Source organism: Procambarus clarkii, chromosome 60 (assembly GCF_040958095.1).
Source record: "Procambarus clarkii isolate CNS0578487 chromosome 60, FALCON_Pclarkii_2.0, whole genome shotgun sequence".
In the NCBI taxonomy this organism is placed as follows: Eukaryota; Metazoa; Arthropoda; class Malacostraca; order Decapoda; family Cambaridae; genus Procambarus; species Procambarus clarkii.
This window is the reverse complement of record NC_091209.1, coordinates 13,434,101-13,451,480: the sequence shown is the minus strand read 5'-3', so window position 1 is coordinate 13,451,480 and position 17,380 is coordinate 13,434,101. Positions and strand designations below refer to the sequence as shown.

The 17,380-nt window shown below is 40.9% G+C and overlaps 2 protein-coding genes across 10 annotated transcripts in view; one reads left to right on the top strand and one right to left on the bottom strand.

Moving 5' to 3' along the window:
- The window catches only part of LOC123766848 (serine/threonine-protein kinase SIK3), an 81,471-nt gene extending 78,412 nt beyond the window's left edge, over nucleotides 1–3,059 (bottom strand). For all 9 annotated transcript variants that reach the window (XM_045756255.2, XM_045756252.2, XM_045756254.2 and 6 more), the window contains exon 1: nucleotides 2,534–3,059. In XM_045756255.2, the coding sequence (XP_045612211.1) occupies nucleotides 2,534–2,683 (150 nt within the window). In that variant the 5' untranslated portion in view covers nucleotides 2,684–3,059. The remainder of the gene's footprint in view (nucleotides 1–2,533) is intronic.
- A 175-nt stretch (nucleotides 3,060–3,234) lies between these two features.
- LOC138353861 (uncharacterized) lies at nucleotides 3,235–15,138 on the top strand. Its single transcript, XM_069307291.1, has 2 exons — nucleotides 3,235–3,345; nucleotides 14,590–15,138. The coding sequence occupies exons 1-2, from the start codon at nucleotides 3,235–3,237 to the stop codon at nucleotides 15,136–15,138; spliced, it is 660 nt and encodes a 219-aa protein (XP_069163392.1).
- The last annotated feature ends 2,242 nt before the right edge of the window (nucleotides 15,139–17,380 follow it).

Below are 17,380 nucleotides of genomic sequence, written 5' to 3'. Positions count from 1 at the left end.
TAGTAGTTTCAAGTGAACTAAAAAAAATGTGAACAATTCTTTGATGTCATCTGAATGACTATACAGTGCTTCTTGAAGACAAGCAGCTGAGAAAACAAGGCGGGAAATAATTTCAGAACACTTAACAATGATCTAGATAGGCTTCAGAATTGGTCGAAAGATTGACAGATTCAGTTTAATGCTGACAAATGTAAGGTACTGAAGGTAATCATAAGGTAATGATGATAGAGTTACAAGATATCAGCTGGATGGTATTGAAAATGCAAAGTTTGATTGCAAAAAAGCAATTGAAGTTGAATATATTTAATTATTACCACAGGCAAAGAGATGAATTCAACATAGTGGCTTGTGGCTTTACAAGTATGTAAAACTTCAAGTGTCTACTCTCATAAACCCAATGTACCTTCTTGTAGATAACTAAATAAATAAGTAACTAAATAAATAAATAAATTCCAAAATATCTTCACTAATGGTACTGTACTAAAATGTTCTAGTTTAAGAACATCAATTTATTACTTATTTTCAGCTTAAATTTTAGTTATTTAATCTTTACATCTTTACAATGTTAAACTTCATTAACCATAATTACAAAGCCAGATATTTTCAGTTAAACACTTATAAGCAATTCACAACAGAATCACTTGAAATTTGATATAAGTTCAGCTATAAACCTGTGTTTATTATACTGTACTTTCCTTTTGCTAGTTGTGTGTTTTAACTTTCAATAATAATAATAATAATAATAACAATAATAATTCACTGTGTTGGGGAACCAAGCAGCCAGAGTGTATTCATACACACTAAGCTTATATCCACGTAACCCCCCCCCAGGTCGAATTACTGACCCCACCCAGGATGCAACCCCATAACAAGCTGACTAACTCCTGAGTACCTACTTACTGCTAGGTGAACAGGTGCATTAGGTGATAGGAAATGTTCTCAACCATTTCTGTCCTGCCCGGGATTAGAACCTGGAATTCTCAACTGTGAATTAAGAACGAACCCAACTGTACTACCAGGAACCCCTAACAAATGACCTCTCAAATTTCCTCAATTAATTTTAGATTTCTTAAATGATGACAGGTGTGTACAAGTAGAGAGTAGGTTATACAAGAGAAAAAGCAGCCATAAACTAGACTTGGAACTAAAGATATGGAATCAAAGCAGCACTGTATTGCTTTATAAACACTAATGTAACATCGTTTCTCAAGACATTCTGTACCCTATACTTGAGACATTTATCCACAAGATGAAGGCTCTGCCCGAGATAGTTGTGTCAATTTCGGAGCCACGAAAGCAGAGAAACCATGTTTTTCCCCATCATTTCCTCGCCAAAGAAAAAACTACCCCTTTGTAGCCATACAGCGCCTGTCAGCAAAAAAACATTTTTGCCCTGCAGCAGCTAAGCACATTATTCAGCAGATGCTTTTGCAATCCCTGGCAACACCTGGTGTGGCAAGCACCAGGCTCCCATCCACACAGCAGCTGCTTTAACTGGAAAACTTTTATCGACGCTCAGCGACTCTAGATGACACGGACATTGGGCACCCTTTGAACTTGGGCAGTCAGCCACAATTCCTTGCATAATGGCAGAATTGCAAAAGGCTTTGATGTCTTGTGTCAAAACTCACACACGGCCATGTAATGTTGAATTAATATCTTTCACTGACCCCAAATGGGGCAAGAGCAAAACATTTATCTAGTGACCAAAACAAAAGAAAAAAATAAACAAAAAAAAATAAAGGGGGGGGAGAACCGGATTTATATGCCATTGTATGGCAAGAGGAAGGAACGAGGTTGAAGGGCAAGCGAGGGGAAAGAGCACGGAATGACAGCATGAATGAGAGGCGAGGGTGAAGAGTAAGGAAGGAGAGCGAGCAGTTTACCTATAATTCTGAGTGCGATTGGTGACAGTTTATCTGTATATTTATCTGAAGCCTGTTTAGGGAGATCTACTCCCCAAGCCCGACCAGGTGTCAGGCTTGTCATGTGATAACTGATCTGTAAAGCTCACATATCTGTCACAACCAGGATCATCTGTCACTGCCTGAAAGAACCTATCCAAATGCTTCTTAAAAAACGCTTCCATTCACACAATATTTTTTATATTTGATTGGGACGAGGTTGAAACCCCATTGGCTCCTATTGTGAGGAGTGAGTTTGCAGGGTGAGAATGGGGAAGAGTGAGGGAGGTGTAAGGGGCGCGAGGAATAAAGAGGGGTGTGTGAAGGGTGATAAAGGAGAGTGAGAGGTGAGTAAGGAGAGCGAGAGAGATGAATGGGAGAGTGAGGGGTGAGGATGAGGGGGTGTGTGGTGGGCAGGTGGCTGTCACCCCCAACACAACACGTTATGTGTGCTAGGCCCTTCACCCCCCCTCACTCTACCCTCTTCCTCTCCCCCTCATACCCTCATGTGCTGCAGTTTTCCCTCGGTGTCGTGCCCCATAGAGCTCCCAGGCCATAAAATCTGGCCAGATAAGATCTTTTCAAGAGGAGACCAAAGATAAACAAACAGTGTGGCGGCACTTGCTTACCTTGGACTGGGTTACTTTGTGTGTCGCAAGCTTCACCACGGCGAAATTACCCTTCCCAATTGTCTTTTCAAATTCATAATAGCCTACACGCACTAGTCTTTCCGCGTTACACGATACAGTCTGCTCCGATGAGCCCTCCATAGTTGCCATTTTGGTTTTGACTGGTGGCTATTTTTTGGTCGCGCTAACTTTCTTCTTCTAAAACCTACGCACAGTCACCCATGCAGTTCTGTAGGATTAGCACACATTTCCCATTGAGTAAAGACACGTACAATAACGAGGAACGGCGCGCTATATCCATATTTTCAGTTTAGACCATCACTGACATTTAACTTTGGTGTATGCGCATTATCAATTATTTACGCACCGTTCATACACTTTCTTACAAAATGTAACCGCAGTGCTGCCTTACAATAATTTCCCCAATGACATCACCTAGAAATTTCTTACATCCACAGCACAACTTTGATACAACTTATGGAAAAAAATCGGAGGGATATTATTGGAACATATCGTCTGCATTTTTGAAGGACATCCTCGGTTCTACGTCGTCTGCTACCTGATGGATTCCCGCGGAAATTCAAATTAATAACCTTCATCAACTCTACTTTCTCATATTTTGTACGTGATAATGAATACACAGAATATAGATGTACTCTAAATTAAAGCTCTGTGAGGCGCAATGAATTCTTGTTAACGAGATGATCCCTCTCACCCCTGAAAGTTTGCTTGCTTCTAAAGGTCACTCATGTTATGGTACACATCTGAATGAAAGTTTTGTGGTGGGCCCAGAAGCAGGTGATGTTAGCCGGGTAATGGTGGGCACGTGGTGTTAACCTGGTAACCCGCAGGTCAGCCAGTGGGGCAGGACCTCCCATTGCTGGCCTCCCGACCGCCGGTACCCGCAGAGTAACGACCCTGACCTTGATAACGGCCTGCTACCCGAGGGGAGGGGAGGGGATCCAGGTGCAAGGGGAGACGAGCCAGGGACGAGAGGGATGAAGCAAGCAAGGGGCGAGGGGAGGAGAGTCATTGACGATAGGAGGGAAATCAGGGACGTGGGAGTGAAGTAATTAAGGAACAATGTTTGGGAGGAGGAACGCAGTCAGGGAAGAAGAGAGGTGATCAATGCCACAGAATAAAGAACTAAAATGATTGTATTTCACGGTAAGTTATGATTTCCCGTTACCTAGGACAGAATATTTGGTATGTTTGTCGAGGTTCCCTTAGCCTTCACCAGGATGCAACCCACATCATCAGTTGCCTAACTCCTAGGCACCTATTTACTACTAGGAGAACAGAGACTTCCATTAAGTGTAAGGTAACGTTCCCGAAAATCTCACGAGACGAGACGATTAAAAACGTAAATATATCATAATGTACACATTGAGAGAGCAGTGAGGAATGAGGGTGAGGGTTGTGAAATGCCGTGCATGGCAGCTTTGTATCAAGAATGCACAACCATCAGCCCCTATACTGTATATTCACGGAAGAAATGTTGATTTGCCCTGCATTCATGTATTCTATCTAATCGAGGTGTTGCGGAGGCAGCTATAGGCCAAAGTTAAGCGCGTTTCACTGTAAATAGTGCCGTGCTTAACTGGGACTCCTGCACTCGACACTTGTACTGTATAATGTGAGTGCAACCTGTCTATGTTAATTGAGTTGATTGTATTTATAATGCAGCCGAAACTAATGGTGTGGGTTGTGGTGGATGGTTACAGTGGTCCCATACTCATGGTGTGAGCTGTGGTGGATGGTTACAGTGGTCCCATACTCATGGTGCGGGCTGTGGTGGATGGTTACAGTGGTCCCATACTCATGGTGTGAGCTGTGGTGGATGGTTACAGTGGTCCCATACTCATGGTGCGGGCTGTGGTGGATGGTTACAGTGGTCCCATACTCATGGTGTGAGCTGTGGTGGATGGTTACAGTGGCCCCATACTCATGGTGCGGGCTGTGGTGGATGGTTACAGTGGCCCCATACTCATGGTGCGGGCTGTGGTGGATGGTTACAGTGGTCCCATACTCATGGTGTGGGCTGTGGTGGATGGTTACAGTGGTCCCATACTCATGGTGTGAGCTGTGGTGGATGGTTACAGTGGTCCCATACTCATGGTGCGGGCTGTGGTGGATGGTTACAGTGGCCCCATACTCATGGTGTGAGCTGTGGTGGATGGTTACAGTGGTCCCATACTCATGGTGCGGGCTGTGGTGGATGGTTACAGTGGTCCCATACTCATGGTGCTGGCTGTGGTGGATGGTTACAGTGGTCCCATACTCATGGTGTGAGCTGTGGTGGATGGTTACAGTGGCCCCATACTCATGGTGCGGGCTGTGGTGGATGGTTACAGTGGTCCCATACTCATGGTGCTGGCTGTGGTGGATGGTTACAGTGGTCCCATACTCATGGTGTGAGCTGTGGTGGATGGTTACAGTGGCCCCATACCCATGTTTTTTAAATTTTACATTTTCCCTCGAGGGGCGAGTTTATTGGTCAGCGTCAGTCATCCTGTAAGTGAGCATATCGCCATAACAGCATGTACAATATCCCTTAGTAGACAGCAGGATGCTGGGTTGTTCATCCTGTCACTTGTACTTAGACACTGCTGGGACTTGCTTACCTGCCTCAAGTGAACAGCATATCAAACAAAAACTTTAACATTTGCCAACTCCTAAAATTTACGTTATCTTGCGGGTGCAAAATGGAGGAATCTTTTAAGAACAGTATCTATATTTGACAAATAGTGTTTTCCTAACTCAATGTGGGGTTTATTATTCTACACATATTTCTAATGATTCTTAGATGTTCACATTCTCTCAGGTAGTGGTCAAAGCAGTGTTCGTCACTCTCACCACAGATTCTACAGCTCCGCTGCTCAGCTGGTATTTCCTTCCAGCATCTCCATATTTGTATCCAAGACGAATTTTTTGCTATTACTGATTCCCTCCCGCGGCCACCGTCTCTTCGTCCATAATGATTGGGATTGCCAGCTGCAACTATATTGTACCAGCGTACAGAGTCACTGATATGTCCTTCTATCCTCATTTCCTCAGTTACCTTGTCACGGTGATGTTGCCTGATAAAGACTCTTCTACAAATTAGAGGTATTGGCTATGAAGTAATCAATATGGTCACGTTTTTTTTACTAAGGCTTCGTAACCCTGTTTTTTAATCGGTGCAGATCACTGCACCGTTAGTGTTTCTATCAAGGAATCTTAACGCCATAGTAATGATAGTTAGCTCTGTTTCAGATGGAGAAAGGGACGGAGAAAATAAAGGCGAGCCTAGGGAAAGTAAATCATGCAGTGGAAAAACTGAAACCTTGTGAGGACAAGGTTCAGGACAATATGGTCACCTCTGAGGTTGGTAATCAAATTTTGGAGTATCTAAATAAACTAGATAAGAGGATTGAGGCATTGGAAAAATTGGCTATGGAAGGTAGACGGGGTGAAGATGGTGGTGAAACAGGACGTGAAATGGAAAGTGAAACAGGACGTGAAATGGAATGTGAAACAGGACGTGAAATGGAAAGTGAAACAGGACGTGAAATGGAAAGTGAAACGTGCGTTGAAGAAAGTAAGGAAGAACATGACGTATTGATGATAGAGGATAGTCAGGAAAATGAACTTTCTAGTAGTGTTAGCGGTGTTCAACCTTCTGTAGTGACAAATGTTGAAACAAAGGTTAAAGTAAAACGGTATAGAGAAATAAAAAAGAAAATAGATATGATATCTGTACTCACTGAATTGTGCGCCCCTTGAGGGACTTGAAATAGAGGGGGGGGGGGGGTTAGAAAGAGTACTCTACCCCTTTGAGATGTATCTTTTTTCTTGTCTTAATAAACATACTTGAACTTGAATAAGGAGTGTAAATTATGTAGTGTGCCGCACGCCCACACCTTAGAACATTATGTATTAAAGTGTCAACTTATAACTATAGAAATAAGTAGTGTACCACATCAAATTGTTTGGATGTGTGATAATGATATAATAGTATACCTAGGAGCTACAAGAATTTTGCCCCAAGAGTGTAACACTTATATGCTGTGCTTACTATATTAACCAGCAATGTTAAATGGGATTCTTGTATTGTGATTTGTGTATTTGTACTCACTGAATTTGTGCGCCCCTTGAGGGACTTGAAGTAGAGGGGGGTAAAAATAGCCTAAGCTACTCTATCCCTTTGAGATGTATTTTTTCTTGTCTCAATAAATATACTTGAACTTGAACTTGTACGATTGCGAGTTACATGAAAGTAACTAAGCTATAAATAATTGTAATTAATAATTGTAAATATTAATTACTACTAAATAATATTATTTAATAAATTAGTCCCAATTCAATGCAGAGTTTTCTTCCAAGCACAGAAACTTGTAAATATAAATACAAGATAATAGATAGATCGATAAATATATAGACAACTTTCAAATATTGCACCAAGTAATGGCGAGAGGAAAAAACTAGACAGTATACATTACATTTGAAATTAATAATGGATGAATGGTAATAAATTGGTGTATGTTTGTATGTATACCAGACAAAGTCCATTTAATTAATGGCAGAATTTAGCCATTTTGTGTAAAAACTTTTATATCTCATATTATTAAGTACAACAGTAATCGAAAAAAGTCATAGTTTGTATATACAAGAGATGAAACAGAGCCATGAGCTAGATCGATGTGCTGAGTCCATAAGGAGGCCGAGCTTCCAGAAATACCTTCCTGTGATTGGCTGTTGCGGGGAATACCAACGCTCTTTTATGAATAAAATTTAAACCAAGAAATAGGTCCTTGTGCACAACAACAAGGTTGTTGTGAAAAAGAACAACAATTTCTGTTTTGCACCTGACAGAAATCTCAATCTAACTGAATAATTTACTCGAATAAGAGGGCAGAGCAGAGTATCATTATTTGTGTCAAGACAACCCCCAATAATAACGTCTCAAGTTAGGTAGCCAGCCCATTTTTATATAACATCTGTTATATCCTGCAATATTTAATTATCACTTTATTGACACTTTAAATAATTAACACTTCACTTTTTGGGTAAATTAAAGTTAAAGCAGAATTCCATAAGTAGGACTGGTGGGCTGAACTAAGATGATTTACTAAGTGGATGGCACCTATAGCTGATCCCTTCCTGTGATTGGCTGTTGTGTGAATGTCAACAAAGAGTTTCTACCAATGATATGCCATTTATTATGCACCCCATACCATCTGTGGGCGGAGCTAGGAACCTCCTACCCGAGCACAACAACCCACCTTATGGGTTGCTGTTTGGCTATTTGTAGTGCGTTGGAAAAAAACGAGATGGCGTTAGTTGTATTTTGCAGGGTAATTTGTTATAAGTGTAATTTGATGTCAACAGATGGCGTAAGCTGTATCTTATGGCCACTGTTGACCAGCCAGTTGATAGTGTTCTCTTCTGCCGAAAGATGGCATCAGCTGTGTTATTATTACTTCCGAATTCCCTTTAAACACTGATCTACAAATTCCTTTGGCTTATGATAAGGTTTTATACCATTTATGATAATTATTAGATAACTGGAGTTCCGCAATTACTTTTATTTATCAACTGTTCAGGATATCATCATATAACGTCTGGTTAGGACGTACTGCTCTCGATTGATGAAGATTAAGCCACCCAAGAGGTGGCACGGGCATGAATAGCCCGTAACTACTGCTCTCGTAATATTATTCAGGGGGTGGGGAAACTGTCAAGTGAAAGCGTCAGGCCATTACGACTATATAGCACTCGGAAGGGATCAAGATACAGGTTTGGGATGGAACGGGGGAAAGGAATGGTGCCCAACTTCTTGGGCGGTCAAATGATATGGTGGAAGTGCTGATAATCAAAATTCGGGGTCGGGGATTGAACGCGGACCTGTAGGAAACGATACCGTTGCTCTACCGTCCAGCCCAAGTGGTTAAGCGTAATATTATTAAAACAACAATTTATGCATATAATAACAGCATTTCACACTAAAAATACTTGGATATATTGAAATTTGGTAGTGAATTCCAATCTAGGAATCTCCTATGACTAAACTGTACTTTTTAATTATTTTTATGTACTTACTACTTATTATTAAATTATTAAGTACTTACTATAATAATTAAATTATTTATTTTATTTAATATTTAAATTAAATGATAAAATAATAGGTAATAATAAATCATTGTGTAGGGGGACAGGCAGCCAATGTATATATACATGTTAGGCTTATACCAAGGTGCCACAAAGGTGCCAAATTAAAGACTGGGAGCTGCCGGGGCGGGCCCAAGGGCTGCTGGCGGCCCTGGCCAGGCTGAACTTCCGTGCCCTTATAATCACCATTGTTTAATAATCTTCACAGGGAGAAACAACTGTAAATATAGGAATAGTTTATTACAACATACACGGTAAAGAAAACAGCTCGGAAACTAAGGAAATAAAGCTGCCGAAAAAACATTAATTTAAAGTCCACTTCAAGGTCAAGTATGTTTATTGAAACAATAAAAAAAAACATCTCAAAGGAATAGAGTAGCTTAGGCTATTCCTACCCCCCCCCCTTCCTTCTACTTCAAGTCCCTCAAGGGGCGCACAAATTCAGTGAGTACAAATACACAAATCGCAATACAAGAATCCCATTTAACATAGCAGGTTAAAATAGGAAGCACAGCATACAAGTGAGTTACAAGTTACAAGGGAACAAGTGAGAAGGCGGTGGAGGCCAAAACCGGAATTGCACACTGATTTTAATGCAGATATGACGTGATTATCCTAATATTAAGATGTTAAGGCACGAAACTAGTAAGTACAAGACCAGAACCTAACGATGCCAACGCAGAAGGCACTGTTCAACATAACAGGCCAATTACACCTGATTAATCTTTGTATAATAGGAGCTGCCTCGTATGGGCCTTCTGCAGTTACCTTTATTCTTATGTTCTTATGTGCTTCGTCCCCCCCATTTATCCCCTATATATCCCCCTTCTTTTTACCTTTATCACTTGACCCCGTACGGGTATAAATCAACGAGTCCTGTAATTTAATTTCACTTGCGAATGAACCATGGAGGTTCGAAACGTTGTGCAAATTGTATAAATAAGTGTAATACATTCTATAGTAATTCACTTTTTTTCTTCGCCTTAAATAACGAAAATGAGTTTTGGAGAACTCCTCTTTCAGCTAAGCCCTGATGCTAGAAAAATAGTTAGAGGGATAGAAGCCCTAAACCAGAAGATAGTAAATACTGAATATGCGATCATATTAAATGAGACATGTTTAAAAGAAAACCTGCTGCCAGTATACACCAATATATATATATATATATATATATATATATATATATATATATATATATATATATGTGTGTGTGTGTGTGTGTGTGTGTGTGTGTGTGTGTGTGTGTGTGTGTGTGTGTGTGTGTGTGTGTGTGTGTGTGTGTGTGTGTGTGTGTGTGTGTGTGTGTGTGTGTGTGTGTGTGTGTGTGTATGAGAAAGCTGCATGAATGCGCAAGCCATATATCACTAAGAACTCTTTGACCCGGTCAGGATTCGAACCCATGCCGTCAAGGATCACCCCTAAACGTACACAGTACCGTGATTGGTGCGGTGGTCACGGTACTGTGTACGTTTAGGGGTGATCCTAGACGGCATGGGTTCGAATCCTGGCCGGGTCAAGGAGTTCTTAGTGATATATGGCTTGCGCATTCATGCAGCTTTCTCATACACACACACACACACACACACACACACATATATATGTGTGTATATCACGAAAATAAACACGTGATTAAGAATGTGACAATGTCAGACCACGGAGGAAAAATGAAACAGGAATTTCCTTAAGTACTTTCGTATATTAGATACATCTTCAGAAGGATGTATCTTCTGAAGATGTATCTAATATACGAAAGTACTTAAGGAAATTCCTGTTTCATTTTTCCTCCGTGGTCTGACATTGTCACACACACACACACACATATATATATATATATATATATATATATATATATATATATATATATATATATATATATATATATATATATATATGCGGAAAATCCACAGAGAAATATGAAATGAGGTGAACGTTTCGGCTTTGTTAAAGCCTTTGTCAACACCAGACTGACCAGTCTGGTGTTGACACCAGTCTTTGTCAGTCTGGTGTTGACAAAGGCTTTAACAAAGCCGAAACGTTCACCTCATTTCATATTTCTCTGTGGATTTTCCGCATAAAATGATCAGTGTTTTGTGATCGTCAATTGCATATATATATATATATATATATATATATATATATATATATATATATATATATATATATATATATATATATATATATATATATACATATATAATATGTGTGTGTGTATGTGCAGAAATAATATTAATAAAACAATTAACATCGTGAAGTGTACTCTATATATCAAAATATATTACTTTGAAACCCATATCATTCACTAAAAAAAAAATTGGGCTACTCTTATTACAAATTCGCTACTTTTAGGCCGTCAGCTCGCTACTTTCCGCAATTTGGATCTGGCAACCCTGATTCGAACAAAATTCGTCAGTGAAGCACTTGTTCCGGATATGTTCGAACGTCAGCAGTTATGAGTCGTGTGTAAACCGCTTTTCGTTCATAAATAGGGGGTTTGGCGGGTGCATGGAATCACTTTTGGATCTTTGTTTGGAGGACGGGCTGCTATAAATGCTTCACCCACGTACTACAAATACAAATAATGCAGGCGATGAGTCACAATAACGTGGCTGAAGTATGTTAACCAGACCACTCACTAGAAAGAGAAGGGACGACGACGTTTCGGTCCATCCTGGAACATTCTCAAGTCGATTGTGGACAAATAATCGCCAACAGAACCTAAACACCTAACCTAACCTATGCATATATATGCACAATATGCTTATACATTATAATATTAATTTATATTTGAGAAAATTCCCATTTTGAATGAACAGCATGTAAAAATTTATGAATGCGTCTGTGGGGTCGACCGCTGTATATAATGGACTTGAGTCGAGGACGGGTTGACCACTGCTCCACGGAGACTGCAAAGATAAATAAAACTATCATTATCATTACCATTATCACCCTCCGCGTCAGGTGAGAAAGCCCGCAAATAAAGAATCTGAATGCGAGTGTAACTTGCTTAGCTAAATGAATTGTGGGGTTCAGTCCCTGAGCCCATTATGTGCCATTGTAACCCATTCCACTACCGCCCACAAGATGGGTATATGGGGGTGCATAACACATGAACTAAACTAAAACTCACGCGACTAAGGGGCGAGTAGTAGCGCGAGGCTTCCCTTATCAGGCCACATGTGCACAAAAACGTGTCTTTGGCAGGTGTGGAGGGTGGGGTTGTTGTGGTGGTGGTGGTGGCGGGTTGCTGGGGGGTGGAAGAGGGTGTAGGGGTGTGTTTAGGGTACGCGGGAGTAGATGATACAGCAATACTACGCCTTGTTTACCCAACCCTCACTTCCACCCACTGTGCTATGGGAGAATGCTTTGTGTTCAGTTAAGTTTGTTTAATGTGTGTGTTGACCATTGTTTTTACATTTATGTGTTTACCTCTATGTTTTTACATTTATGTGTTTACCTCTATGTTTGTTTACATTTATGTGTGTGTATACCTTTATGTTTTTTTTTACATTTATGCGTGTTTACCTCTATATTTTTTACATTTATGTGTGTTTATCTCTATATTTTTTACATTTATGTGTTTATACCTCTATATTTTTTACATTTTGTGTGTATACTTCTATGCTTTTTACATTTATGTTTTTACATTGTGTTAATATTTTTTTTTAAATTTTGCCCCGAGGGGCGAATTTATTGGGTAGCGCCACTCATTCTGAGAGTGGACATACCCCCATATAGCAGCATGTACAACACTCCCCAATAGGAACAAAACCCGCTGGGTTGTTCATCCTGTCACTTGTACCCAGACGCAGCTGGGACTTGCTTAACTGTTTCAAGTGAACAGCTCATCAAACAAGAAGATTATGTGTATTTTCTGGAAATAAGTGCTCGCACTTGGGGCCCACATTTTAACATAGATTGTGTGGATAAACGATCTCTATCTCGTTTGTACTTACAAACCAGTGTTGATGGACTTAACTTACATTTTCTGTGTGCACTTACATGTCAGTATTTACTTATCAGTGATTACGGGAAAGTGAGATTTAGTTTTTCATGCCTCGCTTAATAGCGTTGTTCTGTGTACTTACCTAAATGTTCCTGCCGGGGTTTTATGTGTGTATTTACCTGATTACCTAAGTGTAGTTACAGGATGAGAGCTACGTTCGTGGTGTCCCGTCTTCCCAGTACTCTTTGTCATATGACGCTTTCTTAAATAACGTGTACGTGTGTGTGTGTGCAATCACTTGTGTTTTCAGGGTCGAGCATCAGCTCTCTAGCCCCGCCTTTCTAACTCCAGTTCTTACACTAAAGAAGTGTTTCCCGACATTCCTCCGGCTCCTCTGATCCAGCTTCCACCAGTGTCCACCCAACCTGTCCTCCTACAAAGAACGTCGCATTTCGATCGATGGGTTACATAAAGCCAAAAATTGTCATACTTGGAAATGGAATGACGCACTGTCCCGTTTTCTGTTTTGGGTCCTCTGGTAGGTTAGAAGAGAACACTTTAATTTGACCGTTTTCTTGCCGTTGGGAAATCTTAGGAGGACGGGCTGGTCCACTTGGTTCAATCGTTTCTCATTCTGAACATTGCATCCTTGTCCACATTATAAATTCTAGTGATAGAAGCAAAAATCGAGTCACCTCCTTATGAGAGGAACCATTTCTGGCATGGGAGTCTTCCAAACACCCCATTAGGCCTGTAATAAAGTCAGGTCTATTTATTATTATTATTTCACAGTTTTATTTATATTCTTATTTATTTAGTTTATTTATTTACTGTACAGTATTTATTTGTTCATTTACGTCTAAAAATATATATATTGTGTTTCTGGCATTAGCAGTGCATTAAATTCTTTAAAGCAGGAACATCCCCTGGCATGATCTATGAACCATAACTATATCTACAGTATCCGGAAGATAATTTAATGGTTTTAGCTACATCAAAGTTCCAGGTGTTTTATGTCGTTTCGTTTAAATTTATTGATAACTGGGCAACGAAGAATGTAGCCTAGCTCTTATTTTTCTTAGAGCTTTGAACTGAAGTTGTTTTTAGATTCAGCACGGGCTATGGTGAGCCTGTAATGGACGTACACGCACATACACTTTTTGATCTGAAGGTGTTCAGTGATGAGAGATGCGTTACCAGGAGTTAACTGCCATGAGCAACCATATCTCACCCCTAGTTCTTGCAATTTCTGTGTCATACTGGTAGACGCCTAGCTTCTTGTTGTTGTTTTAGATTTAGCTACTCGGAACGAAATGTCCCTGTAGCCCAGGCTTTAGTGACGCCTAGCTTGTACGTCAATATAGTTCTCGGTTTTCATTCCATTCACCTGGGTTCTCAGTTTTCATTTGTATAAAACGCTAATTAGATAACGACACACAAATACTCAGAATCACAACTCACCATAATAACTGTCACAGTCGTCAACAACACACTAAGCAGGCACGCAAATAATTACATCACCTCGCCGCTTGAGTCACCACACATCCTCGTGAACATCTTACATAAAACACAAGTTGACCGGACCACACACTAGAAGGTGAAGGGACGACGACGTTTCGGTCCGTCCTGGACCATTCTCAAGTCGACTGAGAATTTTAGAATCAACTTTAGCCACGTTATTGTGACTCATCGCCTGCATAAAACACAAGCACTCCCTTGATATAAATACTCTCCCCTCTATCGCATAATATATATATATATATATATATATATATATATATATATATATATATATATATATATATATATATATATATATATATATATATATATATATATATATATATATATATATGTGTGTGTGTGTGTGTGTGTTGTTAAATATGACCGAAAAAGTAAGATTAATAATTCTAACACGAATTTTCTCAATATTTCTTATGTTTCTTTTTACTGTTGATGGGAGGCAAGTGAGAGCCGATGCAATCCACTGTCTTCCATCCTCGCTAGCAGTAACACCCTGTCCCGCATCATTACTAACAACAACAACAGCTTCACCAGTAATGATGATAATGATGATGAGGATGGTGACGATGAGCGTAGCATCAGCGAAGGAGAGAATGTAGACCCATTGTCTTCCACCAACAATGATGATGATTATGATTATGTTGATGATGTAGATGGTAATGAGAGTAGCGCCAGCAACGATATCATCATCGTCCCTACCTCCAACCCACGGCTAGGTTCCCCCACTGACCGTGAAAGTACTATTGACAGTAGCAGTAACGAAGATGAAGATGGAGATGGAGGTGAAGGTGGAGATGAGTACAGCACCAGCAGTGAAGGTAGTTATTCTTCCAATCCTATATCCCCAGCATCATCATTATCCTCACTCTCTCTCTCTGAAGACGAAAGTATAGCACCACACGACTCTCATTCTTCTTCCTCACAGAATCGGGGAGGTGGTATATCTTCCCCATACCCTTCCAGTCACATTCCTTCGCCTCCTCCATAACCACATGCGGTACAACCTCAGATTGAGACAGGCTAAGGGAATGTTAGAGATACTAAGTGCGTGAGGTGCGCGTGAGCTCTGTTACAGCCCTCTAGGAAAAAAAAGTCTAAGTAGTACAGTAGGGGTTCGGGAAAAGTCAGTAGGCGCCATTAGGAGGATTTGAACCCGCACACATGGTACTCCCATCGCACTCCCTAGACCTACTGATTTTCTCATTGATACATCACGTTATTGTGATTTTATTGTACAGTAAAGATAGTTTTCGACTCACAATCGGGAATTCCAGGTTCGAATCCTGGGCGGGACAGAAATGGTTGAGTGTGTATCTTAACACCTAATGCCCTTCTTTACCTAGCAGAAAATAGGTACCCAGGAGTTAGTCAACTTTTGGGGTTGTATCCTGGTGAGGCTTAATAGACCTTGCGTGGGAGGGGGGGGGACCTCGATATATGCCTAACATATATATATATATACACTGGCTGTCTGTCCCCCGGCACAATAAATTAAGTCTGGGTTATCGGTGGAGACTAGGGTATTGTAAACAGAGTACAGGAGACTGTGAGTACTGAGATAATGTCCAGCACGTTTAGGGATTTGAACAGATGAGCTATATGTTGTCTGAAGGCGCTGTATTATGGTTTTGATATCTGCTTATTGTTGGGAGATTATGGGTTTGTGGTAATTTGCTTCGGTTGAACCACATGCTCAAGTGAGTGAGCATGGGATAAATGCCGCTAGGGATAATTTACTGAGTAGTATATTGTGAGATCAAAATATGGAACATAGTATCTGATTTTATGATAGTATGCTTTTTTGGTTACGTGAGTAATAAAAGTTTATCAGCATTGTATAGGCCTAGGGGTTTTCCCTCATTTTTACTTACAACATTCATATTGTTTAAATTCCGGTGCATTTGTGTCATCAAAGCGTGTGTTTAGTGATCGGACATTCTGATTAAATACAGTAGGCTATCATTAATTCAGAGTGGCTTCACATGGTTCACCAAGTAGTAACTGCAGTAATGATAATCACTGTGCTGGTTATAATGTATATAAGATAATAGGTTGAGTTCAGGATCAATGTCAGTTTACAAGCAGCTGGGGTACACATATAGAGTGAGCATTCATTTGTTGTAATACACACAAATAAATACATCACAGTTCCTTTAGTAGCTTCAATTTTTTGTCCATATATATTAAAGACAATTTAATAATAAACTATGAAAATAAGGACCAGTGCACAGTATATTTCAATGATTTAATATTATTTTACCTAGAGTCCTCGGTAGATGAAACCAAAATGGAGGTCGTATTTGTGAAACACTTTCCGGCATAGATGCCCAAGGCTCAGCCTCAGATGAAAACCACATACGCGATCAGCCATCGTAATTTGCTAACTCATCCAGTGTTAAAAAAAACCATCACATGAATTATGCAGCACCACGCTCCTGAAGCCGTTTAACGAACCTAACGCCTAGCTAGCTCACTTTCTCCCTCAGGTTGCTAGGGTAAGAGGCTTCCCTTGACCTAGTCTCTGACGGGGACACGGACTAGACCTCAAGGACAGAGAATACACACCAGGGATGAGAGCTCTGTTTTTTTTATTGCCGAATTTCTGAACGATGGATTAAAAAGACATGGAGGGATTTGACATTCCAGCCTCGAGGAGCAGAGTCCAGTTTGGATATCAGCCTCGAGGAGCAGAGTGCGGTCTGGACACCAACACCAACGAGCAGAGTGCGGTCTGGACACCAACACCAACGAGCAGAGTGCGGTCTGGACACCAACGAGGAGAGTGGGGTCTGGACAACAACACCAGAGTGGGGTCTGGACAACAACACCAGAGTGGGGTCTGGACAACAACACCAGAGTGGGGTCTGGGCAACAACAACACCAGAGTGGGGTCTGGACAACAACACCAGAGTGGGGTCTGGACAACAACACCAGAGTGGGGTCTGGACAACAACAACACCAGAGTGGGGTCTGGACACCAACAACACCAGAGTGGGGTCTGGACACCAACATCAACGAGCAGAGTGCGGTCTGGACACCAACACCAACGAGCAGAGTGCGGTCTGGACACCAACGAGGAGAGTGGGGTCTGGACAACAACAACACCAGAGTGGGGTCTGGACAACAGCAACACCAGAGTGGGGTCTGGACAACAGCAACACCAGAGTTGGGTCTGGACAACAACACCAGAGTGGGGTCTGGACAACAGCAACACCAGAGTGGGGTCTGGA